This window comes from Macrotis lagotis, chromosome 1, assembly GCF_037893015.1.
Source record: "Macrotis lagotis isolate mMagLag1 chromosome 1, bilby.v1.9.chrom.fasta, whole genome shotgun sequence".
In the NCBI taxonomy this organism is placed as follows: domain Eukaryota; kingdom Metazoa; phylum Chordata; class Mammalia; order Peramelemorphia; family Peramelidae; genus Macrotis; species Macrotis lagotis.
Genome location: NC_133658.1, coordinates 285,510,419 through 285,538,101, shown reverse-complemented (window position 1 = coordinate 285,538,101; position 27,683 = coordinate 285,510,419). Strand labels below are relative to the sequence as shown.

The following is a 27,683-nucleotide window of genomic DNA, read 5'->3' as shown; positions in this document are numbered from 1 at the left end:
ATCATGGCCTTAATCTTTCCATTAATGGAACTCCTACCTTGCCTAGGACCATACTGTTCTGAATAGTGAGTACCTCACATGGACCACTATCTCAGTCAGATCAATTCCAGAAAGGCTTCCCTTTACACCCAGATCATCTTGTATCTCTTGCCTGAAGGGGATTGTTCATGTTATATGTTTCTATGCTGTTCTTGCCTACTGAGTTATCAATAGAAACCCCACATCCCAACAATGTGGAAAGGGGAATAGGAAGATATCACAACTCTACCCATATATTGGGTAAAAATAGATGTGGAGGGTTCCCTAAGGGGGAATCCCAAGGGAGTCCAAGGTTGCTTAGTAATATATATACCCCATGTTGGGAAAATCTCTTTGGATTCTGTCTAGTCCAATGCCTTTATTTTACAGAATAAATACATAAACGAGGCATACATAAAGTGATTTGCTATAAATCAGTTGACAAAGTCATAACCAAAATTCACACTCCTAGTTGTGTTCTTTCCACTATCCCATACCATACTGCCTCCCCTAATTTAAATTTCAAATAATAATAATTTATGAGAACCATAAACTCTGGGAAATGCTCAAGAATTCTCATCTGATGCTATAAACAGAAGAGAATCCTTTTTGTGTGACCATCTACAATTAAATTCAACACATCCAAAATAAAACATCTTTTCCCCCTATCTTTAAATCGTGCCCCTCCTCCCAATTTCCCTCTTTTGCTGATGGTAACACCATCTTCCTAGTCACTCAGTTTTGTAATTTGAAGTAATAACTGACTCTTTCTTCTCTCTCACACCCAATGCCTTAATATCCAATCAGTTCCCAAGACTTGTAGATTCCATTACACATTAACATCTCTTATATTCATCTCTTTAATTTAGCACCCTCACCTAAAATCAGGCCCCTTGATGGGACTATAATAGTGGAGTATTATAATAGTTGCCTAATTGATCTCACTGTATCCAGTCACTCCAGTACAATGTGGAATAGTAGAAACAACAATGGCTTTGAAGTTATCCATATATTAGCTTGTTTCACCTTAGGCAAATCATTTCCCTTCTCTGGGCCTCAGTTTTCTAATTTGAAATGTGAACAGATCTCTGAGGTTCTTTCTAGAGATAAACCTATATGGGCCTCTAATCTATTCTCCATACCTACCAATATAATCTTACTAAGGCACAGGTCTTGTCACTCCTCCACTCAAAGACTTTCAGCGGCTCTGCATCTAAGATATGAATTGCTTGGATTGCTATTCATTGCCTTTTATAATATGTTCCTATCTACTTGACCATGCTTTATTTCTTATTTCTCACTTAATAAACTCTGTATTCTAGTCAAACTAATCTCTGAACTTGGCATTTTATTTTTGATTTCAGTAATAGTAGCAATATAGTAATATAATATAATGATAATGATAATATAGTAATATAATATTAGTAATATCTCAATGATATACACATAAATCACTTTAAGGTTTCCAAAATGATTCCTTCCTCAACCTTATAAGACAGTTAGCGATGTATTATTATTATCCTAATTTTACAGGTGAGGAAGTCAAGGCCCAAGAATATTAAGTGTCTTGCCCAGGTCTTGGAGCTGGTAAATTTCAGAGGTGGGAAATTTATTGCCTGGTCTCTCCACTAAATGATGAAATTTATTATATATTTATTATGAATAATAAATCTAATTTCTTATTATATAGTTTATCATATACTTATTATCATCATTTATTATTATATATTTTCTTTCTCTGAAGATACATACATGTGTATGGATGTATGTATGCTTATATAGGTTTCAAAAAGTTCACAGTACTAAAATTTTTGAACTCACTGAGACTTTTGGGACATTCTGTTAGTACACATAACACAAGGTCTATCTGTATCACATGTATCCAGTGCATAGAAAACTAGAATACATGCACATGTGTGAAGGTGTACAGGACATATGCACAGACAATGAACACACGTGTATGTATAATTTTATATTTACATACATGCAAGTGTATACATATACTATATATTATATATACAATTTCTCATGCCTATACAGACATAAATGTGTTCATATACCCATGTGTGTTTACTGGGTCTCCCTTAAAGTCTTTAATAACGTAAACATTTGGGAAGGATTTCTCTCTTCTCCCATGGCTGTCTGCTTCTGTCCCTTTTTTTGTGCACATGTGTGTGTCTGTGCATGTGTGTGTGTCTCTATGTGTCTGTGTGTGTATCTCTATGTGTGTCTGTGTCTGTATGTGTGTCTGTGTGTGTCTGTCACTATGTGTATCTGTCTCTATGTGTGTCTGTGTGTGTCTCTATGTGTGTGTCTGTGTGTGTGTCTCTATGTGTGTGTGCGCGTCTGTCTCTATGTGTGCCTGTGCGTGTGTGTCTGTCTCTGTGTGTCTGTGTCTGCATGTGTGTCTGGCCCTATGTGTGTCTGTGTGTCTATGTGTGTCTGTGCGTGTGTGTCTCTATGTGTGTGTGTCTGTGTGCGTCTGTCTCTATGTGTGTCTGTCTGTATGTGTCTGTCTCTATGTGTGTCTGTGTGTCTGTCAATATATGTGTGTGTGCGTCTCTCTATGTGTGTCTGTGTGTGTCTGTCTCTATGTGTATCTGTGTCTATGTGTGTGCGTGTGTCTGTCTCTGTGTGTCTGTCACTATGTGTGTGTCTATGTGTGTGTGTCTATGTGTGTGTCTCTGTGTGTGTGTCTGTGTGTGTCTCTGTGTCTCTATGTGTCTCTGTGTGTGTGTGCGTGTCTGTCTGTCTCTATGTGTGTGTGTCTGTGTCTGTGTGTCTATGTGTGTATGTGTGTCTCTATGTGTGTGTGTCTGTGTGTGTTTATGTGTGTGTCTGTCTCTGTGTGTCCCATGGCGCGCGCGCGTGTGCGTGCGCGTGTGTGCGTGTGTGCGCGTGTGCGCGCGTGCGCGCGTGTGCGTGTAAGACGAGGCGTCTGAGCGGGGCGGGTCTCCAGTCCCTCCGCCACTCTGCGGTGCGCCCGGGCCGCCCTCCCCGGGCCGGGCCGGGCCGCGGCACCACCCCGTTCCGGACGTGTCTGAGCCCGCGCACTGGGCCCTGCGGCCGCCGTAGTCCGCTCGGGCCGGGCCGGCGTTGTGTCCGCCCTCCCGCCGCCTCCTCCTCCCCCGCCCTCTCAGCCCGTCCTTGGCTCCGCCCCTGCGCTCGCCCCCGCCCCGCCGCCACGCATGCGCGCAGCGGGGTGGCCCGTCCACATTACCCGCCTGGCGCCGGGAGGAGGAGCCGCCGCCGCTGCCGCCACCACCTCCACCTCCACCACCTCCACCTCCACCTCCACTTGGTCCCGGCGGGCGCCTGGTCGTCGGTCCTCGGCCGGGCCCAGCCGCGCTGCGCTCCCCATGAGCGGCGGCGGCTGAGGAGGCTTCGGCCCGAGCGGAGGTGAGGTAAGCCCGCGGCGGGCGGCGGCCCCCGTCCGTCCGCGCGTCCCGGCCCGGGCCTGGGCCTGCGAGCCCGGGGGGGACGGCCGCGCCCGGACCCCGGACCCCGAGCGCGGGGGCCGGGCCTGCGCCGCCGAGGCGCCTGCCGGCCGGCCCGGAGCCTGCCGCCCCCCGCTGCGCCCCAGCCCTCGCGCCTCGCCCCCCACGCAGGCCGCGGGGAACGGGGTGCGCCCCTCGCCGTGGCGCCGCCGCCCGCCCCCGAGACCGGCCCTCGCCCCCCGCAGCCCCCGAGGGCCAGGCCCCGGCGCGCCCTCCGCCCTCCGCGCTCGCCGAAGATCTCGGCAGAGCCCGAGGCGGTGCCCCCTCCCGGAGCCCCAGAGCCCCGGGGGCCTCCCCTCCTCTCCCCCGGGCGCCCCCTCCGGCTCCCACCCCCCCGGATTGGGCTCGGAAAGCATCCCAGACCCCGCTTTCCGCAGGTCAGGCTGGACAGATGACTTTGACCTACTCACAGCCGCTACCGCCCTTCGCTGCCCACCTGAAACCCCCGGGCTCGGCTCAGGATGCTTCGGGCCACCCTTCAGTTCCCATGTTTACGCTTTCTTGACCCCTTCTAAAGACACCTGGCCTGGGGCTCGGAAGGAATGCACCCGTTGGGTTACCTTTCTTTTTAATCCCCCCCACCCCAGCAGCTAAACCTCAAGCGTTTTCCCTTATCGCCCCTTATCCCACATGAGAAATATTGATCCTGAGTCAGCCCAGTGAAGGCTTGAAGAGGATGGCTTTCCTTTTTTCGACAACTATCCTTTCAGTTTTTCCTTTTCCTGGTCCTATTTTTACTCTGTTTGCTCTCCCCTCAACACTAAACCATTAGATGTGGATAGAGAGCAAGCTTTTCCTTTCTTTAGTGATCCCTTCGTGGTATCTTTTTTCAGGTAGCCACGGCCCAATTCACTTCAACATATTCCCTTACTCAAAACCCTTAATTTTAGGTCAAACTGCAGCATGGACTTCCCTATTGTCAGTGATCTCCACCTTTCTAATTGTACATTTTTCTTTTCCCCACCCCGTCACACTTTTCTCTCTTAGCCACATCCTAGAAATGATCACTTCTCCCTCTGGAGTGAAGCAGGCTCTTGAGGGAGTAGTTTCTGGTTTGCCAGTCTTTTCACCTGAGATTAGCTCACCCATTTGAGGGTAGAGGTAGTGTTCTTATTTCTTCAGCCAGTGACCCCCACATATGTTCTTGGCCTAATTTCATACTGATCTTCTCCCCACTTAAATATTTTGGTATTTTTTAAGTGGTTAGATCAGCAATTTTTTTCCCCCTCTTCATCCTCCTGATGCCATTCTCTCTTCCTTTCCTTCAGATCTTAAGTTAAGACTTAAACTTTGTCAGGTCCTGACCATCGGGTTCCCTTAGTCTTTCCTAGATATATTAGGGGTTACGATCCTTAGGGTTTTATATGGGGAAAGACACCTTAATTGTGGGACTGATATTTGTTTTCATCTGCCAAAAGACTTGTAAAGTGGGTGCTTATGATGTAATCCCACTTTCTCACCCCCACTCCTTTCTTTTCCATGATTTTGACTCGTGTTAGTGTTATTTTTACTGGCTTGTTTCTCCTTGGAGCAACCAGAAGTTCTGGTAAAATATGTTTAACTAAGTTAGAATTATTCTATCTAAATTAAACAGAATTACACATTCTAGTCTAATGATTTTTTTAAGATTTTCTGAGGGAAAAAGTGCTAGGTAATTTAAAAAATAGACATTTACCTTTTCTCATTAAACTGGTTATGTGCTTGATGTAGGCAAGTAATGGAAGTTAGGACGAGGCTACATCCAAAGCTGCTGATTTTCCAAGAGGCAGGTGAAATAATTACTTACAGTACAGATTTTCAATACTTGCAATTGTCAAGCTGAAATCTAATTGAGCTGCAGTAGAGATTTTTTTTTCTCATCTGCAGTATGAGTCTTGATTGCAGAGTATCAGTGCAGCATTTCAAGCTTTAGTCCAGAAGGCAAGGCAGATGAAATTCCAACACAAAGCTGACTTTGGCTTGCACTTTTCAGCTGTGTTTCCTGATTATTTCATAGGAAAATGAGCTTTTCAACTCACTTGAGAAACATGCTAGAAAACATTCTTACTCCTATAGTATGGAAGCTGTAGCAGAGATAATAACCAAAAGGCTTTGAAAGAACACTAGGTGTGTAGTTGTGTACCTATTTAACTTATCTCACAATGGTATATGTCTTCAAATCTGGGTGACTTCTGAAACTATTCTGTTGGGATTTAGTTTTTTTCTGTCACTTAGAATCCTAGATTCCTGTCAATCTTATGAATTTTAAAAATAAAAATAAAAAATACCAACAAATAATCTTTAAAGAAATAACTGGATCTCAGCTATTTCCAACAGCCCTTCTTAAACTTTTGACTAATATAATGAAAATGCCTTTATAATTTGGGTTAATACCATGTATAAAATGCAAAGTTAGTTCAAGGATAGTTTGACATGAATAATAAAAGGTAGAAACAGGAAATTTAGGATTATTATATGATTTCTCAGAATTTCTTTCAATTACAAATTTATCCTTAAACCTGAAAGGTTTTTGTATAATAGACTAAAGTATTATGACTAAATTTTATTAGAACTTTTCTAGCTATTACATTTTAAATAACATTTCCTTTGAACAGTGATTTGTCCCTACTTTTTTCTGTTCCCCTTACAGGTTCAGATTACCAAACAGATTTTCTTTTCACTGTTGACATATTCTGGTTGAATATCCCTTCATCCCCTAAATACCTTCAGTCCTACTTGTTGGTTTCAGAACCATGGCAACAGAAGAAAAGAAACCAGAGGCAGAAGCCACAAAAACACAATCTACACCTTCCTCATCAACCAATCAGAGCAAGGTGTGTTTTCAAAGATTTTTTGATACTTTTAATAAAATTTAGCATATACAGAATTATATTGAAATAAGGTTAATCCAAAAATGGGTGTGTTAGAGCTAAGCTTAGAGTAGCAGAGTCAGTTGCTAAATTTTCACTGTGAGCATTTATTCCTTGAAAATCTGGTTAATACCATAAATTAGGACAATAAACAATAGAGCAATATTGTTTTGGTTATGTAGATAAAGTGATGGGGAAAATGTTAATAATAGAGATTAATTTAAAAGTGTCATGCGTACATTTTTTTTCTTCAGAGTAGATTATTAAAAACATTCACCAACATACTGGAATTGATCTCTTGGCCACTTCATATGTTGTTGAAAATTGTTGTTTCTCTTTTTTCACCTAAGTAATGTTGTCAGTAATACTTTGGCATCCATTTTAACTTTGTAAGGATCTGAGTTGGTTGACCATGGTCACTTTCTGATGCTTAATTTTGTTCTTTCTAGCCTGCACCCGTAAAGCCAAACTACGCATTAAAGTTCACACTAGCAGGACACACTAAAGCTGTATCTTCGGTAAAATTTAGTCCAAACGGAGAATGGCTAGCAAGTTCTTGTAAGTAAAATCTCAACTATGAAATATCACTACCTAATTTGGTTGCTGAGAAAATTGAGGCTTGGTTTTTAGTCATTGAGATTTGGCTGATTTAGCAACCCTCCCATATTAAATTGTGATGTTTTTGTCAATGTTGATGACGATCTGAGTTGAAGGGACCTCAGGTTACCCTGGCCAACCTACATCTGAATAAGAACTCATGAGCTGTAGTTATTTTTCAGCTACCTCCTGTTAAATAAAACCTTATTGAGGGAAAGTCATTTTATTCTGAGAAAACATAGTTGACTTTTGGCTAGCTCCAGTTGTTAGGAAATTAATTTTATATAGAGCATAAATCTGCTTCTTTGAAACTCTGAACTCTTGTTTCCAGTTCTAACCTGTGGAGCCAAAGAGAATTAGTTTGATCTCTCTCAAGTGATCACCTTTAAATTGTCTTAGGATGTTGTATGTGTAGCTTTCCAAGGACTTTGCAGGCCACATAGTTCAAGCCCCTCATTTTAAAGTTGAAAGCCTTGGGTTCAGCAAGGGTAAGTGATTTGTGCAGGGTCATAGATAATGTCAAAATTATGCATCACCCTCCCAAGTCTTAGTTGAACATTTTAAGTTGAGGTTCAGTTGAACCAGTGATATAATTTTATAGTGCCTTTTTAAAACATGTGTCCAGATTTGGATAAAGTGCTTCAGATACAATCTTCTGGTGTTTGTGGTTTCTTCCTTTGTTCTATACATTAATAGAAGCATAGTGTCCAGGTTAAGATGGCATTCCTCTGTTAAAGTTAGACCCAGATAATGCTTCAGGATGTGAATGTGACTGGGTTCTTGAAAACCATCAATAGAGCACCCATTCCAGTAGCCCAGACCCACTTAGTTGGGGAGGCTTCAGATATAGGCCTTAAGGCCTATCTGAGAATTAACTTAGCTGAGGCCAGAAAGCTTACTATCAGGTGATTTAGCCATAACAACTCATGAGTGCCATCTACCTAAGGCATCGGTTAGAGAGCCCAAATCAATGAAATTTTCCTCAAAGTAAGATTGAATTAACCTTTGTCAGCTGCCATGTTACACTGGTTCATGTAAAATTTAGTTCCTAAAAACTCTTCAGTAGGGGCAGCTAGGTGGCGTAGTGGATAAAGCACCGGCCTTGGAGTCAGGAGTACCTGGGTTCAAATCCGGTCTCAGACACTTAATAATTACCTAGCTGTGTGGCCTCGGGCAAGCCATTTAACCCCATTTGCCTTGCAAAAAAAAAAACTCTTCAGTTTTCTTAGATGAACTGTTATATAGACATGTTTCATCCTTTACTGTGATAGTGGTTTTTTTCACCCAAGTATACACAGCTAATTCAACTAAATTTAACCTTAATAGGTTTGACTAATTGTTCCCCCTTGTCAGATCTTTTTGCATCCTGAATCTGTCATTTAGCATAATAACTTTTTTCCAGCCTCAAACCCTTGACAGGCATATGTTATCCTCATTAATTGATAAAATATTGAACAGCACACTGGGAAATTCCATTTAGACATCTCCTCTTAACTTAGTAATAATAGCTCTGATTGTTCTTGTCTCCAGATCATTCTGGTTAACAAGGATAATATTTTTAGAGTCCCCTTAAAAATTTATTAAATTAGGTCTTAATTCCATAAAGCAATGGAGGCAGGCATTTAAATCCAATTTGATTCATTTCATACTTGACTATATTGTGTGAAATAAAAAAACTAAAACTTGAGTGTTTTGGTCCATCAGTTTTCCCCATAATCTATAGTATGAAAACTTCCATGGACACTCCTGCCTCATGAAGCATTATGTATTCCCACTGAAAAACGTCAATTTTCCTCTTCATCTTGGAACTTTTGGTACAGTTAGAAAAGGTCTCCTCGCTGCTTGCTATTAATCTAATAAAGAGAAAAATGTAATGTAATCAGAATGTAATGTAAAAATGTAATGTAGTCAGAACACCTTTTTTTCCTTTTTCAGTGTGGTCTCTTCACCAGAATTTGGAGGGGGGGTGAGAATAACCAATTGCTTACCTCACAAAGTAGCTCTTAGCATCAAATGAGATCACATGAAAGCTGAAGTTATTACCCATCTCTAATAAACTAACGATAAATATTTTTGTCTTTTAGCTGCAGATAAACTCATTAAAATTTGGGGAGCATATGATGGAAAATTTGAGAAAACAATATCTGGCCACAAACTGGTAGGCTTTTAAAAAATACCTCTATGGGATTTATTATAAAATAAAAGTTAATGTTGTACAGTGGAACCTAAGGGACAAGAATGCAGCTAAAAAATGCGGCTCATTGACTTTAGATTTGGAAATGAACTAAATTAAAGCTTTACTATACTTTTTTGTCTGTCTTTGTCATTGCTTGGAAAATGTCAGGTCATTTCATGACTGTTTCACCAGGAGTTTATAATTTGCAACAAAGCAGCTAAATTGGGTGGGTGCCTTGGCAGTACTTTATATTTCTAAGAATATAACACTCCTTGTGTATTAATGTGTCAGCTAAGCTTTTTCTGGCAATTAAATGACTGGTGCATATTTGTATTTTACTAGCTCTTCTCTGTCTCATCTGGGAATTAAACTGCTTCCCCCCCCTTTTCTTTTTTTTTAAAGGGAATCTCAGATGTTGCCTGGTCATCAGATTCCAATCTTCTTGTATCTGCTTCCGATGATAAAACTCTTAAGATATGGGATGTTAGCTCTGTAAGTAGTTAGCTTCCACATGAACCCCTTTCACTTCCCCCACCCATTCCCTCAGAATATTTATTGGATATCTATAATTGAGAGATGATAAGGGATTTATTTAACATTTGTAAGCACTATACATTAGGGCACATTCTTTCTAGATAAATAAAAGGAAGGATTTCCAAAGGAACCTGAGGTCAGCTAGTTCATCTCTGTGATGCTGTGAATCTTTGATTTTAGAATATAGTTTTTCTTGACCTTCTGATGAGTTTAGTAATGACTTGCTCTGATACTTTTATTTTTAGGGGAAGTGTCTAAAAACACTGAAGGGTCACAGTAATTATGTCTTTTGCTGCAACTTCAATCCCCAATCGAACCTCATCGTTTCAGGATCTGTAAGTTTTTAATTGTGACAAGTAACTTGTATATGAACATGGTCTAATCAAGATAATAGGTCGGTTTTCTATCATACTTTAGTTTTTAATCACTTGGGGAAACAGGGTATCTTTTGCTATCTGAAACATTCAAGAGGTTGCCAGTATTATAGAAATCTCCATCTTGATTGTTTAATGTTTGTTTTTCTCCTTTAGTTTGATGAAAGTGTAAGAATATGGGATGTAAAAACAGGAAAGTGCCTCAAGACTTTGCCTGCTCATTCTGACCCAGTTTCGGCTGTAAGTCGTCCCCTTATATACATTTCAATTTTAATTTCCTTTTTTTTTTTCAGGCAGTAGGGTTAAGTGACTTGCCCAAAGTCACACAGCTAGTAGGTAATTATTAAGTGTCTGAGGCCGGATTTGAACTCAATTTCTACTGACTCCAGGGCCGGTGCACTATCCACTGTGCCATCTTAGCTGCCCTTCAGTTTTAATTTCTTGCAGCACATTATGGCACAATGGATAGAAAGCCTACTCCCAAGGTAGGAAGACCTTGGATTCAAGTCTTTTATAAATCACAATGCCTTTGTAACCCTAGACAAAGCAATTCATCTCTCAATATCCTAAGAACTCTCTAAGACTATAAGTTGTAAGCTACTGGTTTTCACTGGCAAGAAAAAATTTCCTCATTGAGAGTTCTCTGTGTATAAAATCATAGGTTTGATTTTTTTTTTGAATGAGAAAAAAAGTAATTTATGGACTTGATAGGCAAGTATTTTTTATTTACTTGGAGATAAAACCAAGGTTAGTTAGATAGTGCAGTAGATAGAGCACTGGAAGAGTTCACATAATTAGTAAATTTTCAAAGTGCTTGACAAATGCAAAAGAGTAGAGTATGTTATTAGACAATGCTGCTAGGGTCATGGGAAAAGGACTTCAGGGAACATATGGACTTTCATTTAAGCCTGCCAGGGTTTATAGACAAGCTTCATAGACAAAATAAGTAGAGGAAAGGACATCAGTAGAACATGGTGTTGGGAATAATGGCCATTTTGGGTGGGATACATAGACTGAGGTGAATGTCAAAAAACTTTCTCTAAAGAACCTTAGCAATACTCTTGGGCCTAAGGAATATGTGATATTGATAATCTGTTACATTTGACTAAAGTTATCTTTGACATAGGTCAAGTTTTTAAATCCAAAGAGAAATGTAGATCAATTTCAGTATCTTAAATGTAGAGATTTAATGTTAAATAATCATTCTTTTTTAAATTTCAAATTCAAATCACCTAATAAGGTGATTTGATCTAATCTTACGGAATACCCCAAGATGTTCTTACTCTAATGTAAATAGCACTCCCCTGAGAAAATATGGAAGGGGGAGGGTGGTGTAACAGTTATTTGTATACATTTCTACCTTTGCTGTAGATGATAAGAGTTAGAACTGCCTTTAGATTTTTCTGAATAAATATTTACTGAATTTGAGACTAAATTAGGTGTACCAAGAAATGATTCCATTATATTTGTCTATGTGCTTTCCATCCTGAAAGATGATGGGCAGACTGTCCATTTATGTATGAAGTTAAATTCAGTTTTGACTCAACAAACACTAAATGGTTGATAGTGTGTGTGAGATACTAGTAATACAAAGACAGTCTCCACTTATAAAAAACTTAAATTCTATTAGAGGCAGCATGTTTCAAATACAAAATAATCTCAAGAGGACAAGTTCATTCATTGAGGGGAAGAGGGAAGGTAAGGTTACACTGAAGCAGCTAGGTGGTGCAGTGCATAAGAGCACTGGACATCCAGTCCTGTATTCAAATCTGGCCTTAGACTAGCTGTGTGATTATAGATAAGTCACTTGACCTTTCCTTGCCTCAGTTTTCTCAGTAGTAAAATGGAGAATCATAAAAGTACCAACCTCCAAGGACTAGATAATATTTGTAAAGTCTAGCACACCAGCCATTTCTACTACTATTATCATTAGGAAAGGCTTCATGTAAAAGGTGGAAACTAAACCATACATTGAGGGAATCTTGGGATTCTTTGACTTGAGGATGAGGAAGGAGTACATTTCATTCATGGAGAACCTATTCATGCAAAGGCACAGAAAGAGATGGAATATATAGGAAGGGGAGAAATAGGAAATAAGTCTAGAAAAGTAGATGGGAACTAGATTATAGAGAATTTTAAATATTAGACTGAGGATTTCATTTCAGAGGCATGGGGTAGGGGAGATAGGTTCAGATTTCTTAATAATAGTAACTTGTAGCTATGTAGAGGATAGGTGAGAAGACTAGATATAGGAAGATAATCAGACTGTTGAATATTCCAGCTGAGGGGTGCTGCCCTGAACTAGGATGGAGGCTCTGAGTACAGAAGAAGGGATGACCAATAAATATGAGTATTGAGGAAGAGTAAAGACTTGAATACGGCCAAGGCTGTAAATTTTGGAACCTTGAAAGATGGAGGAGTTAGAAAAAAATGGAAGATTGGAAGGGGTGGGGTTGGGATGAGAGACTTTGGGTTGGGGATAGAGAGAACAGGTTAAGTTTTGAATTTCTTATGGGACATCAAATGGGGATGTCCTTTAAGGAACTTGGTATGTGATAGTAGAGTTCAAGAGATAAAGATTGGATCTGCCTAAAGAAGATAGATGAACCTGTGGTAACTGATAAGATTTAGTAAGAGAATGAAGGGAAAGAAACTTTGAGGGACTTCTTAGAGAGCATGAAGAGAAGAAGGAGTATTTAGCAAAGGAGACCGAAAAGGAATAGTCTGGATCGAGGGGAAAAAAATATCTTGAAAGCTAAGGGAGGAAAGACATGTGGAAAGGAACCAGGAATAATTGTTTAACAGCACAACAGTGTCCAGAATTGTAAAAAAAGTTGAGAAAGCTAAGGAATGCATAAGTCAGTTGGATTTAGTAGTTAATCTGAAAAGTAAAATAATTTAAAAATCCATGATTTCTATTTTTAAAACTTACCTGAATTATGGTTCTGATCTTTCTTTGTATAGCAGTGTTATTTAGGTATCTTGGAATTATAACTTCTAAGAATTTTGTTACGAATGGTTTCATCTCTTCCTCAATAATAGGTTCATTTCAATCGGGATGGATCCTTGATAGTGTCGAGTAGTTATGATGGTCTTTGGTAAGTATTAACCTCTGCATAATACAATTTCTTTGTATAAATCAGTGGGTGATACTTAAAATATCATTGAAAAATACAGGTTTGGGGGGCAGCTAGGTGGTGCAGTGGGTAGAGCACTGGCCCTGGAGTCAGGAGTACCTGAGTTCAAATCTGGCCTCAGACACTTAATTCCCTCGCTGTGTAGCCTTAGGCAAGCCACTTAACCCCGTTTGCCTTGCAAACAAAAAAGAAAGAAAGAAAAATGCAGGTTTGACAAAAAGTGGCATGATTCAACAGAAAGAGTACTGGATTTGGAATTAATAAGATGTGGTCTTGGCTCTGCTGCTTAATACTTATATGACCTTGGGCAAGTCATTCTCTTCCCTGATTCTCAATTTCCTCATCGATTAGAGAAAGTTGCATTATACCTCTATAGGTATAATGGTCCCTTTAAGGACTAAATCTATGATTCAGAATTCAAATAAATAGACTGATAAATGTGAGATTAAAAAAATTCCCCCAGTGACTAATCATTTGAAGATGAAGATATTTAAAGGTGAAAATTTATTGAAATTCCTTAGTAACCAATGGAAAGCAAATCAAGACAAACATAAGATCTTATAAAATTACCCCAAATGTGAAAGTAATTTTTTAACAAATGCTCTACATTAGTGGAACTTTTAATTAATGCAAATATAAAACGAGACAAGTCACAATGAATACCGTTCAGCTTATCAGTTCTGTTGCCTAGGACCTTATCCTTAGACACTATAAACCAAAATTCGAATAGACCATAAACAGAATAACAATTGGTGTGAGGAGTTACACTAATTAGAGAACTTTGAATTTGTCTAAATATTCTGAAAAATAATTTGGAGTTATATGAGAAGCGTCTAAGAGGATCTTATCTTTTGTCTCAACAGGCCCATTAGCATGTACCACCCTATAAAGTCAAATGATAGATCCTAAAGTTAATAAAGTGATATGTGAATATAATACCATAAACAAGGAAAAAATGAGTTTAGGGAAACCTGGCAACACTAGTACAAAGTGATGCAGAATAAAGGGAAAAGAATGAAAATAATTTACAAAATAGTTAACAATACTGAAACTATTAAAGAAGTCTAGTAGAATTTTTTTTAAGTTTTTTTTTTTTGCAAGGCAGTGGGGTTAAGTGGCTTACCCAAGGCCACACAGCTAGGTAATTATTAAATGTCTGAGGCCAGATTTGAACTCAGGTACTGCTGACTCCAGGGCCATAGCTCTATCCACTGTGCCACCTAGCAGTCCCTCTAGTAGAATGTTAATGAAAGAAGATGTGGAGAGCTTTCCTCCCAGTTCCTGGGGCCTTCAATACAGAATCCATTGTCTGATAAGACTTTAGAGTTGACTTTGACTAAGAATTTATTCTTTTGCTGAAGGCAGTTAGGATGGTGCTCTGGTTAGAGCACTGAACTTTTATTCTGGCAGATCTGAGCTCAAATGCAACTTCAGGCATAATGTGAACTGGAGCATGTTAGTTAAGGGGAGCCCCACTTTCCTTTTCTATGAAATAGGAATAATTGTACCTACCCCTGGTAGAGATTATGAGAATAAAATTACGTCTTTGTGAATCTAAAATTGCTTTATAAATGCTGATTGTTGTTTTTAATAAGGTTCAGTTTCAGAAGGAATTGCGTTAGGAGGAACTGAGAAGTGTATAAAGAAAAGGCAACACTGAAAAGGACAAAAGATTTTTTAAAAATAATGTTCATAGCTGCTAATACTAATGGCAGAAGAATCAGACTGTTCAATAATCAAAAGTGCTGATTACATTAGATTGTGTTCTAAAAGAATTTAAAGCAATTTTTAAAATAAAGCATTTGAAGTAATAAGGCTTTTGTGAAGAGATCAGTCAGAACCGCATGTATATATACTTGTTAAGTAATTGTCAAAGTCAAACATGGTAGGACTTCATAACTGGAAAGGTGCAACAAATTTTAGATATGATTACTTGTTTTTAGTAGTTGTCAATTTAATGCATTAAAAACAAATAATTTACAGTGGATTTTTTGTTTATATTTTAATAGATTATCAATTTTTTATCTGTATTGACCCTATTTTTTTTTTCTCAAAAGTCGAATCTGGGATACGGCATCAGGTCAATGTTTAAAAACACTTATTGGTAAGTAAATAAATTTGACTTTTGTTTATGTTGAATGATTCATGATTTTCTATGAAATTTTTTCTTCTATTCTGGCTTTGTTGAATTACATTTCTCTTCGGCAGGATGGATTTAGTTAAAAGAAATTTTATGGTAATCACTTCTTGGCTTGAAATTCCAATAGAGAACTTTGTTTTGACTTCTCCTTAACTCTTCCTTCACTGAGTGTTTAGTTGGGTGGTGGGGGGGATGTCTGTGTCTATGTGACTTTTTTTTTTTGGTATCCCTCCATTTTCTCATTCCTTTTGGTAGAGCAAGTGTGGGCTTCTGGAGCATTTTCTCCCTGGGTTTGTTATTGTGCTCATGTATTTTATTTATGAATGGCTGCTGAATTCTGTAAGCAGCCCTTGAGGGACTTTTATTAGGTGAGATCTCACTAAAAACTAAAAGGTTGGACACCCTTGCCCTAGAGGTTATTTGGATTTTTAGGTTAAATAAAAGAAAATTCATTTATTTCAAGTTATTTCAGTTTCTTAGTGTCTCGCCTGAGAAAGTTCTCATTATTCCTCCAACAACCATCCTTCTGAACTCGGTATCATTAAGGTAGTTTATTGGTGATCAAATGACATTTCATATGCAAATACTCTGCTAGGCTGAAGGGATACAAAGGTGAGAATGTTGTGGTCCTTACCCTCTAAAACCTGACCTGGGCATGGAATCTCCCTGATCTTTGATCTTCTCAAAAGTCCCCTTAACATCTCACATCTTTAAATGGTATTAACAATTCTGTCTGTGAGGGGCCGCTAGGTGGTGCAGTGGAAAGAGCACTGGCCCTGGAGTCAGGAGGACCTGAGTTCAAATGTGGCCTCTGACACTTAATAATTATCTAGCTGTGTTTCTTTGGGCAAGTCACTTAACCCCATTGCCTTAAACAAAAATTTTTCAAAAATTAAAAAAAAACTCAATTCTGTCTGTGGACCTGGCTTCTCATTTATCTTTGGAGAGGCAGTTTTTATTCTTCACTTATTTCCCCTAATTAGTATGTTTTCTGACATCACTACTCATAATCTGCTGTCTGCACTCTTCTCACCTTTCTGTTTTCCCCTAATGCTGTGATAATGGAGACCCCATTTTTCTTATCTTTTTCCTTCTATTTTTCTTTTTCCATAACCATTCATTTTTTAGTATCTCCTAGGGCTAGTCTAACTTTATTTTCTGATACCATTTATAATGGATGTAACTTCCTAAGTCCTGACCTTTCTCCTTTTCTTTAATTCTGACTTTTTTATTGCCTGAAAATTTGTCTTGACAATACATATTTGAAATTGAGCAAATCATATTCTTTCGAAGTAGCCTTTCTCTTTTCAGTTAACCAACCTTAACAAAACATTGTTTATTATTTTTCCATATTGGATTCTTTGTTAAATATTTAGGTCCATTTTAAAATCTACACCCACTGAGTGCTCTGTTTCAGTCCCTTAATCTATACTTTGCAACTTTTATTTGCTTCATACATGTTGTAATAATGTTCTTTCATACTTTTGTGTAGTTCCTGAATGGAAAAAGCACAACAACAAATCCCACTCCAGGCTTTTGTAGCATTCATCTGTATTTCAACTTTGTTAAAGTCTTTGTCAGCTAATAACTTTTGTAGGATGTTAAAGAGTTGAGTTAAGGGAGAGCCAAAAGGAACTTCCTACTACCATAATTTTACATACAAGATTACTAAAAAGAATTCTGAAAAACCCTCTTGCTTTAGAGTTTAGAGGTCTGGAAAGTAATCTCTGTTAATAAACTTGATGATTGAGTAAATGTGATCATTCTGAGTCCTGTGTCTCCTTAGATAGAAAAGCAGAGCCATGTTCTACCTTACTTTGCTCCTGGTGTGCTTGCTAGTTTCTATTCTTTTATTAAATTCATTCAGTAATTATTATTCAATAAATTTATTCAGTAATAATTATTATTATTTTATTTTTGTTAATTTTTAACTTAACTTTTATAAAGCTGATTATTCTGCATGGAAACATTAAATGCTGTCCTATATGGAAAGCTCGTAAATCTTGACCTTGAGAACTTGAACAAAGGTTTGGGGTGGGGAAGAAGAGAAGCTTTCATTCTTGTTTTGTGAACTATTGCTATTATGCAAATGTCTCTTAAAAGTCCATTATTCCCCTGCTCCTTGAAAAAATAAAACCTTGCAACAAATTAGCCATTTAAGCAGACAGATCCTCATGTTGATCATATCCAAGAATGTAATTTTTTTCACATATTAAACCATCACCTTAATCAGGGGTAGGTAGGTAGCATTTATCATCATTTTTATGGAAATTTGATTAATTATGGTGTGGGTTAATTTCCAAGTCTTTCTAATTGTTTTTAGTGTTGATATTATGATATAAATTGTTCTCCTTGGTCTCCTTTCATTCTGCATCATCAAATCATGTAAATCTTTCCCAAGTTTCTCTGAAATCTCTCTTATTTCTTACAGCACAATTAATTAAATATTCCATTTCACTAATAAAATTTGTTCATCTCTTCTTCAATTGATGAACTTTGCCATTACAAAAAGAATTGCAGGGACAGCTAGGTGGCACAGCTAGGATAGAGCACCAGAGAGCACCAGCTCTGGAGTTCAAATCTAGCCTCAGATACTTAATACTTGGGAAATCACTTTAACCCCATTGCCTTGCAAAAACTAAAAAAAAAAAAGGAATTGCTATAAATATTTTTCTTCATATAAAACCTTTTCCTCTTTGATTTCTTTGGAGTACAGACCTAGTAGAAATATTGTTGGATCATTAGTAACTTTGGGGGCTTAGGTCCAAGTTGCTTTTTATGATGACCATAGTAACTTGTGCCTCCATCAGTGTGCTGGTTTTTGCTACTGTCCCACCTTTTATTGTCATTTTAGGCAAAGAGCACCTAGCTAAGAATAGAATATTGGACTTGGTGTCAGGAAGATTTGAGTTAAAAATCCAAACTCAATGTGAGACCCTGGGAAAGTTACTTAACCTCTCTCTGCCATCTGAAAAACAGGAATGACAGTACCTTCCTCATAGAATTTTTGTGAGGTTCAAATAAATTAACTTCAGTAAAATGCTTTGCAACCTTTGAGTACTGTTTATCTCCTATTTTGGGGTTGGTTTTTTTGTTATTATTTTACTAAATTTGCAATATGAGAGAATTGTTTTAGTTTTTATTTCTTTGTGATTTAAAGCATTTTTTTCATATAGCTATAGATAACTTGAATTTCTTCCCATGAGTACTACCTGTAAAAAAATATCTTTTTTATAGTATTGTTTTTATGAACTACCTATCATAGGTGAAATAGTCCCTATTGACAATTGAATATGGATTTTAAAAATCATTAAAGCCAAGTCTAGCCTTTAATCTTTTGTTTGTTTTTTACAAGGCAATAGGGTTAAGTGACTTGCCCAAAGTCACACAGCTAGATCATTATTAAGTGTCTGAGACTGGATTTTAACTCAGGTCCTCATAACTCCAGGGCTAGGCTTGGACCACTGATCCTCCTAGCTGCCCCTGCTTTTAATCTTTCTTAAGTATTTTGTTGTTGGACTTCAAAGATTCTAAAGAATTAGATAATTTTTATTCTTGTCCTAATTTCCAGACAGCTGCCAAGGAAATGCTTGTGTTTATATTTTAAATAAAATGAAATAGTATAGGATTAAATGAACATCTTATATAGGGCATTGTATCTGGATTCTTCACATCTTTTACAGCCCATCCTTCAATTTTGAAGATTGAAATTATTAAACCTATTAAAGCCTAATAAACCTGCCCTGAAATCGGGTAATAAAATGTGTTCACTGTTAGTTGAGGGTGAGCATGTATGCTAAATAAGCACTCTGGGCATACTCTCTTACTTTCAAAATAGACTATAAGTGAAAGGGTAAAATTAGTCATAAACTCTGAGAGTTGTTGGGGACCTTCTAAGGTCAAATATTAAACATGGTACGATCTAGATCTCAGTTCTCAAGAGAAGAAAATTTGAATGTTTCAGTTTAGAGAATTAGGGGATTAAGTGATATTATGACATATGGATCATAAAGAAAATCAGGGTGATAAAGCAACAAGAAGGTCAGCCTTGTAGTCAGAAACATCCTACCTTTGACCCAAGCTAGCTATGTGATGATAGGCACTTCATGAAACTTTTGAAGGCAAATATGGTTAAAGTTTCTATTTTCCCATAGAGGGAATTTCCATCTTGAGCATTTTCCAAATATTAAAGTTGTAGATTTTAACTAAGATTTATCAATCCCATTCCCCAACCCCCTGCCCCCCCCAAAAAAAGCTAATATTTAAAGATCAGTTATTTCTTAAAGCTGTTTTTCAGCTATTTGGGTCTATAAACAAATACTTGTATTCTTCCCTCATGATCATTTCTAAATTCCTGGATTTAGAGGTAGGCCTTACAAGCCTAACACCTCCCCACCTCCATTTTACAGTTTTGGAAACTGGACCTAAGGATTTAAGTAACTTTCCAAGGTCAGAAGTGGAATTTGTACTGAGGTTTTCCTCACTCAATCTGCTATCTCCATTCTTCTTCAGTCATTCAGTGATGAAGTGTTAAAAAGACCCAAAATATTTGAGACAAAGATGGGGTAATTCATATATAACATTTCCCTCAAACCATTTCTCCTTATCAAGGTTATAAAAAGTATTGAGTATGAATTTGCAGTTGGGGCAAAGCAGAATGCAGGGAGGTGAATAATTGAGACAGGCTTCTGATCAGCATACTAATAAGCTTTGTCATTTTTGAAGATAAAATATTTTTAGAAGAATATGTAAATGATAACTTGCTCTAAGACAAATGAAGGATTAGTTTCAAAAAGAATATATAAGTAGGAAATTTCAAGATTTTTTTTTATTCATGGAAAATGGCTTATCCTGATGGATTGAGGAAATAACTGAAATCTTTTTTTTTTTGTATTGCTAGCAAAGTTAGTTCAAACTTTTAAAGGGAGGCATAAAACCTTAAGTGTTCAATTTTGGTGGTAGTTATACCATATTTCTTGTTGTGTTTAAATTGTGGCATAATTTGATAGAAATTGCAGCAAAGTTTCCTTTTTATTGCAGATGATGATAATCCTCCTGTGTCTTTTGTGAAATTCTCTCCAAATGGTAAATACATTCTTGCTGCAACTCTGGACAAGTAAGTATTTTAGGCATTTTTTGTTTGTTTGCAAGAAAATAAATTTTCAAAAATGGCTTCCTTTAGACCAATATTAAGATTCTTGCAATAGTTATTAATCAAATGTATAAATAACAATAAATTATTTTAAAACAAGTTTAAGACCTAGGTTATCAGAGATAGGAGAAACCTTAGCTCTAGTGCAACTCTTTCAATTTATAGATTGGAAAACCTAACTGTTAAAAGACTTGGTAGTCACTTTAATCTTTGAAATATCTTTTATCATTTGTAATTTCTTTATCAAACTTGAATGAATTGGAAAAGATAGAGAGTTGCAGAATTGCATTGACTTGGAGTTGAAAGTTGGCCAATATCTCTGGGGTAGGAATTTTACCTTGTTCTGCTGTAGTGCAGACTTAATTAGGGACTCATATATTTCCTGTGTGTTCTGGGAACTTGAATTTTTGTCCCCACATTTTTTGAAATGATTGAGGTTATGTGCTGAATGCTAATCATGATTATGGGAAGTTGTTTTCCTTATAATATTAGGCAGTACCTCTGCTCTCAGATCTTTATGAATGTTAAAAGCTAATTAACTGTCTAAAACCTATAGGTATGTTCTGTTGTTTTTTTTTTAAGTTTGGAGCCAGGTTTGAATTACTCATTTTGACTGAATGTGTTGTAATAAAAACAGGTTCTCCACTCTTGTTGTAGTCCTAGAGTTCTAATTTTAAAGCAAAATGTAAAACTCAAATGTAAGTACTCTTATTTTAGTAGAAAGTCTTTTTTTTTTTTGACTAGATGAGCACAAGTAGCAAATTTAATTGGAGACATTGACCTAAAATCAAAATTGATTCATTTCTTTTCATCTCTTTAGCACTCTTAAGCTATGGGACTACAGCAAAGGGAAGGTAAGCACTTGTTTAAATTGGATGAATTATAAAGGTGTATTTTGTTCCATCAGTTTTCCTACTTTGGGTTATATGATAGTAATAGCATAAGAAATCATCCTAGTGAGATTTAGGTACCTCATAGAGTTGATCTCATGGCATAGAAGTTTCATAGATTGACAAAAATAAAAGTTGTGAGAGATGACAGACATCTGCATGATAAAATATTTCAAGGATATGCAGTTGTATTTTGTGAGTATTTGCTATCATTTGTGTATTGGATCCCTTCTTAGATGGTCTTTGATAGTTGCTCTGTCTAAAAAATTTGACATCTTATGGCTTTATGAATTTTTCTCTTAGATGGACTAATCCTTAGATGATCATTCCAAAATTCAAAACCTTGTTAACTTGTGAGCTATCTTGCATAACTTTTGAGAACTAAAGATCATCTATTTCTGAGGATTTTGGTGGAGTACATATTTACATGGTAATTAAAAGTATGTGAAGAATGCTCTAGAAAATGGAAAATGACTTGAATTGGGTCCAGAACCATCAACATACTGCTGATCAAAGTTTAAATGTCCATGAAGATGAAGACTTACCTGCTTTTCTGCCTAGATATTTTTTTCCCTCTCTCTTAGAACATTGGTCCCTAATAGAAAATGAAGGTCCTTCAAATGGAATGCTGTACAAAAATAAGCCTGTGAGACTTGAGGCATTCTTGAAGTGCCAGCTGCTGCTACAGGTCAAACACAGCAGCTGTGCTGGTCTCCAGAGGTCTTTGTGTCTGCAGCACTTAGCACAACACCTGGCATGTAAGAGGCACTTGATGATTTCACCAGGTGGTTCATAGAGGAAAGAGAAGAGTCATGGATGAACTTCTTGACTTAGCTTGGTTCTTTTAGACAGATGGAAGTATGGTGGTGGTGGTGGTGTTGATCATTGCCTTTGTGCTCTGTATTCAGGTTTGATTTCCAAATGAAATAAAGAATGAAATGATTGTCTTATCTAGGTTCTGGGGTAAATTGCTACTTTTCCCTTAAGTCTAGGATAAACCTGAGAATAACTTTATTTTCTTTCAGTGCCTGAAGACATACACTGGTCACAAGAATGAGAAATACTGCATTTTTGCTAATTTTTCAGTCACTGGTGGAAAGGTATATTTTATGGTCTTGGTTCTTTGAAAAGTGGTTGAGAAAGAGAAGTATGTAATGGGAGAAATTTTAGATACCTTTCTTTGTAAGAAAAGTAACTGTTCTATAGTAGTCGAACTTGATCATCAAGGGACTGCTGAGTACCTGAACCAGGTAGACAAAAGCAAACAAACAAAATCCCTGCTTTCAAGGAGTTTACTTTCTAGCAGGAGACGTGTGTGTGTCTGTGTGTGTGTGTCTGTGTGTGTGTGTGTGTGTGTGTAGGCATCTAAAAATAAAAGAGAAACTTTTCTGCTATGTAAAAATTGAATAATCCAAAAGAAGGCTAATTCCAGATCTTTGGATTTGGCAGTAACTATCAGTTAACCATGAGTCTGCTAGAAGAATACAATTTTCAGACTTGATACACATTGCAAAAATTATGAAATGGTTTTTCAAAGATGGATTGAGTAATTGACAACTTTAAATTTAGGGAAACAACTTCTCCACCTTAGTGTTTTTTTTTCACCTTAATATTTCTAATCCTACCTTTTTATATCACAGTGGATTGTGTCTGGATCGGAAGATAACCTGGTCTATATTTGGAACCTTCAGACAAAAGAGATAGTACAGAAATTACAAGGCCATACAGGTGAAAGCAAAGCTCTTTTATTCATGGTTTCCTAAATTATCAGATTTATATTTTTTGTTTATTTATATTTATATTTTTTGTTGTTTTTAACTGCGATAGCTGTGCACCCACCTTGTAAACACAGAACTGGAGCTGCTTGTCCATTGTTTGCTTTTTTATTCTTTCTGTACCATTCAAAGAATCAGATAAGCATTCTCTTCCTCTAGCTTTGACTAGGCCATCTGCAGTGTTCTCAGTTTGTGTGTGTGTTGGGTGTGTATTAAAAGTCTCTTCTGAACTAAACTTAGCTTAATGTTATATCTCATATTATCTCTATCTCAAGTTGTCCCTTAACCTGCCAGCCCCTTCATTTACAGGTCTAGTCTGGCAGATCTCTTGCTTTAATTCCTGAATGAACTTTGTTCATTATGATTTGTCTCAGTTACAATATTCCCTTCTCTATCAAAAATATTTCTTTTATCTTTCTATAATCTATTTTTCACTCCCACAAATAACATTTTTTGAGTACCCTAGTCCATGCCCATTTCTTCTCTCAAATCTTACTGTTTTTGTTGTTATTCACACATTTGTTTGCCTGGTTTCTTCTTTCCTATGTTTTTGTTCCTATTAAAACTGTTGACTTTACAAGGGATCATGTCTTCTTTGCATTCCACCACCCATAGCATAGTGCTGGCTAGTAAAGTGCCTACTTGCTCAGTTAATTGACAGGCAAGTTTAACTTCACAACACAGGTTAGGATTCAGGTATGGACTTGCAAAGCTTGCTGTTTTTAAATTTGCTATTCAATTAGTATTTAATCATGGGACCATTATATTTCAGTTTTTGATACTTTATTCCCTTAGGTTCTCATGCTTGTTGTACTCTCTATACAGAGGTTCTGTAACTGATTGTTTTTCTCATGACCTGACAACTCATATGATATATTTATTCCTTGAATTTATGGAACAAAAGAGTTTCCAGTGCTTGAAGTAGGACTTGATTTCTTTTAAGAGCTAAACCCATTTTAAAGTTTTGTTTTTAAGTTTTTTGATTTGGCTGGAAAGATTGCTGATTTCTAAGATCAAAATGATTATCATTTTGTTCATTTCTAAGCTCTATTTAGAACATAATGTTCTAAAAATGAGAATCGTATTAGGTTCAACTGGCTGTTTATGTCTTCCCTTTCTCCTCTCCAATCTTCTTTCAAAAATCAGATAATTTCATTAGAACCAAAGTACCAAAGTTCTGGACCAACTTATAAAACATATCCTTTAATTATGAGGGAGAATGGAACAAGAATGTAGAATAAAGAGTGCAGGAATCCATTTCAGTTGCTAGGGGACAACTTGAAGTCACATCTGCTGATTGAGGACCACACATGAATAGCTTGCACACAATGGGGTTGTCTTTTTTTTTCCAGATGTTGTGATTTCAACAGCTTGCCACCCTACAGAAAACATCATTGCATCCGCTGCATTAGAAAATGACAAAACAATTAAACTCTGGAAGAGTGACTGTTAAGCCCTTCTGATATCATGTTAGAGACTGTATCAAGAAGAAGTAGATCCTCTGAGGCAAGAAACTAAGATTTGAAATTGGTTTCTTGGCCTAAAAGGAAATCAATCCCCTTTTTTCTTCCCTGGAATGGCTAGTCTGGTGAGAAGAGGCAGCATCTGCCTTATTTGACAAATGGATCTTTTCTTATTTTTTTTTGTTTGTTTTAAGGGGAAAAAATTTGCTTGTATTACTAGAAGGTCCCAAAAGACTTGGTGATGCTTCTTGTCAACTCTCCTGATGCTGCCAGAGGAAGAATTTCAATCTATATTGTGTATAAATCGAGTCAGCAAAAACCTGAATTTTTAATTTTTTATTACAGAAGGATAAATTTCATTTCATCATGAATTTTTCCTCAACTAAATGTTCTGTAATTTTTTAAAAAGATATCACTTACCCACTTCTAACTCTGTGACCAAATACAACCATGTAAGTTTTTGGCTTTCTATTCCCCAGTTTCACTGACCTTGTAGTGAAATATCTTTTAATCTTCTGTATAGTTTACCTCTTGCTATGTATGTTTAATAGATACTATTATATCACAAATTGTCAACTTCTCTCCCCTCCCCCCCATTAATTCCTGCTTGTAGAAGTTCTCAGCACATTTTGAAGTCTTTCTGGGGAAAACAAAACAAAACTTAGAACATTGTAAAATTTTTCAATGTAAAGACAATTTTGTATCTTTAAAGTATGGTATAGAACTGTTAATGGCATGACTGTATACTTCAGCCTCGATATCTTCCTGTTTGTCACACTCTTGTTTACACATCTGACAGTACCATGTGCTGTAATAAAAAGGTGGGATTTTGTGTACATGTGTGGCAACTGTGTTCTAATATGCAGTGTCTGTGTCTGTTTAGTTTCTTAAATTCACAAATTCCAAAAAACTCTTGACAAGACATAACAGCCCTAGTGGTTTATTCAGTCTTCCTTATCACTCTACATTTCAGTGACATGTAGCCATAAACTTGTTTTTGAAGGACATGTTTCAAGCTATATTTTGTACTTGTGAAATAATAAACAGAATACTACATCTCAGTAGAATAGACAGGGAAAGAAGCCTCACCTCAAATGTGAGAAGCAGCAGCCTGTTAATTGCTGATATGGCTCCCACTGAAAGTCAAGTGAGTGGTCAGGTGTGGAGGTAGGTGTGACAGCCACAGCTCCAATTCAAAGTATTGCCTGTCCTGTCACACTCAACCAACCTATCATTCTGTACCTCCCAACAACTTTTCTTAAAACAGTCAAATCTGTTTAGATCTATTTGTTTTTCCCAGTTTTGAAAAAGCTCCAGGCCTTCATAAATCCACTTAATTTATCTTGAAGAGATGATATGCTTCTCAATATGAAGTACCCAGGTTTCCCTGTTTGGACACTTTTCTAATGTCTAATATGTTCAGTGGCATGACAGCTTTCAGGAAGACACGAAGTGTTAAGTCTAGACTTACCATTTCTATGATAGAAACGTATAGTTGGAACTCTGCACGAGGTGGCTATTGAATGACTTTTTGTAGCTCAAGTTGGATTTTAACTTCCCTTATCTTTGTGAGACTGGGAAATCTTAGTCATCATTTATTGAACTTCAGAACTAGGGAGAGAATCTGAAGGGGATGCCTAGGGAAAACTAAGGGAGAGAGAGAGTGCATTGGAAGAACTGGATTTTGTAGTGCTTGTACCAGACTATGACAATCTCCTGGTGTTCATTCAAATCTTTTTTTTGAATCCTAAGGGGAGGGTGGGAAGGGCAGTGAGTGAGAGCCTTTTAGAAGTAGATGAGTAGGTCAGGTTTTTTTAGTCAGTGTCTTGCTTTCTAGTCTCCTTTGAAACCCGAATGAGATGTAATTACTCCATGGAATGCCACAAGCCATTTTATCAATATGCACCTCTATAGACAGTGTTAGTGTGATTGCATGCTGCTGAAGAGACTGATCCTCGTGTCCTATAGGAAAAGTCAACATTCTATTTTTGTTTAAAACTGCCAGAATGAAGCCATGAGCTCTTTGGAATTGGTGCTAAAACTACAAACTGTGACTTGATTGGATCGAAGCAGTTGTAGCCTCTCCTGTGGACTAGGTTTTCTAAATGTGGTGTTTGTTAACAGCTGGGCAAAAGGATTGACTGTAAAATACAATAATTTTCTAAAATATCTTCCAATAGTTGGCTGCAATTATTGAAATAACAATCATGGAAGGCACTTGAAAATAAGCCTCTGACAGTTTTCCCATTTTTGACTCCTGCCTACATTCTGTGTGTACTGATATTTAAGCACACATGTATTAGGTTGGCTTATTCATCCATAAAGACTTTTCCAGCCTAAGGGTCAGAAAAAATTGTATATAAGCCTAATACAAATGATTGAAATGCAAAAAAAAAAAAGTCTTAAATGTTTTGGTTCTTAGGTATATATGAATTTTTTTTCAATTTTGCTCTCCTGCCATAAGTCACTCCTTGCAGGAATGAGGTGAGCTGTATGCATAGCTCCTATCATTGCGTATAGTTTATTTTTTCTACCTTTGAATTCTTTGTAGATTTATGTAAAAGCACATGCCTTTTTTTTTAATAAAATAAAGATTTCCATGTCTACAATGTGTCATAAATTGATCAGTTTCTTAACATACTAGAAAATCTCAGTGGTACTTAAGGTATTTCTGTGTTTGTAACAATACATTTCTAATGTTTTTTTACTTGTGTCTTGGCTGAAACCAGCTGCAATTCAAAACTTAGAGGAGGTGAAGGAACTTTTGAGTGGAATTAAATGGAAGTCAATCAGTAAGCATTTATTTAAGAATTTTACTGTGTCAGGCACTGTGCTGAGCATTAAGAGTACCAAGAAGGGCAAAAGGCTTCCAGGGAAATCATGTAGAACCTTTGGCATAGTCAAGCCAGCTTTGCTTTGCCCAGCATGATTCCATGCCCTTCTGATAGTCACAACCTCATAACATTTCCTTCTCTGCTGTGGGGCTGATCTGCACTGCCCATTTCACAGATTCATTGTTAGATTATTTTACCTAGTTTATCAACCAGAACATGGACCTTTTTAAATGAAGCTTACTTTTAC

The 27,683-nt window shown here is 37.2% G+C and overlaps 1 protein-coding gene across 4 annotated transcripts; it reads left to right on the top strand.

Annotated features, from left to right (window-relative positions):
- Positions 1 to 3,002: 3,002 nt before the first annotated feature.
- Positions 3,003 to 27,683, top strand: WDR5 (WD repeat domain 5). Of its 4 annotated transcripts, none has more exons than XM_074210746.1 (14): positions 3,008 to 3,417; positions 6,145 to 6,328; positions 6,814 to 6,922; positions 9,046 to 9,119; positions 9,540 to 9,629; positions 9,917 to 10,006; positions 10,202 to 10,285; positions 13,088 to 13,143; positions 15,240 to 15,286; positions 20,363 to 20,438; positions 21,295 to 21,328; positions 22,390 to 22,464; positions 23,005 to 23,092; positions 24,492 to 27,683. In XM_074210746.1, the coding sequence occupies exons 2-14, from the start codon at positions 6,248 to 6,250 to the stop codon at positions 24,590 to 24,592; spliced, it is 1,005 nt and encodes a 334-aa protein (XP_074066847.1). In that variant the 5' UTR covers positions 3,008 to 3,417; positions 6,145 to 6,247; the 3' UTR covers positions 24,593 to 27,683. The 4 variants fall into 4 exon arrangements, 3 of the variants coding, with proteins under 3 accessions (XP_074066848.1, XP_074066847.1, XP_074066846.1); XM_074210745.1 differs by having other exon boundaries at positions 3,008 to 3,422; XR_012473560.1 differs by lacking the exons at positions 23,005 to 23,092; positions 24,492 to 27,683 and having other exon boundaries at positions 3,003 to 3,422; positions 21,295 to 22,122.

Excerpts from the sequence above, each read along its gene's own strand:
- WDR5 (XM_074210746.1), top strand. The coding sequence starts at position 6,248 with ATGGCAACAGAAGAAAAGAAACCAGAGGCAGAAGCCACAAAAACACAA. Across the intron at positions 21,329-22,389 it reads GGGACTACAGCAAAGGGAAG|TGCCTGAAGACATACACTGG; the intron begins GTAAGCACTTGT and ends ATTTTCTTTCAG. Across the intron at positions 22,465-23,004 it reads TTTCAGTCACTGGTGGAAAG|TGGATTGTGTCTGGATCGGA; the intron begins GTATATTTTATG and ends TTTATATCACAG.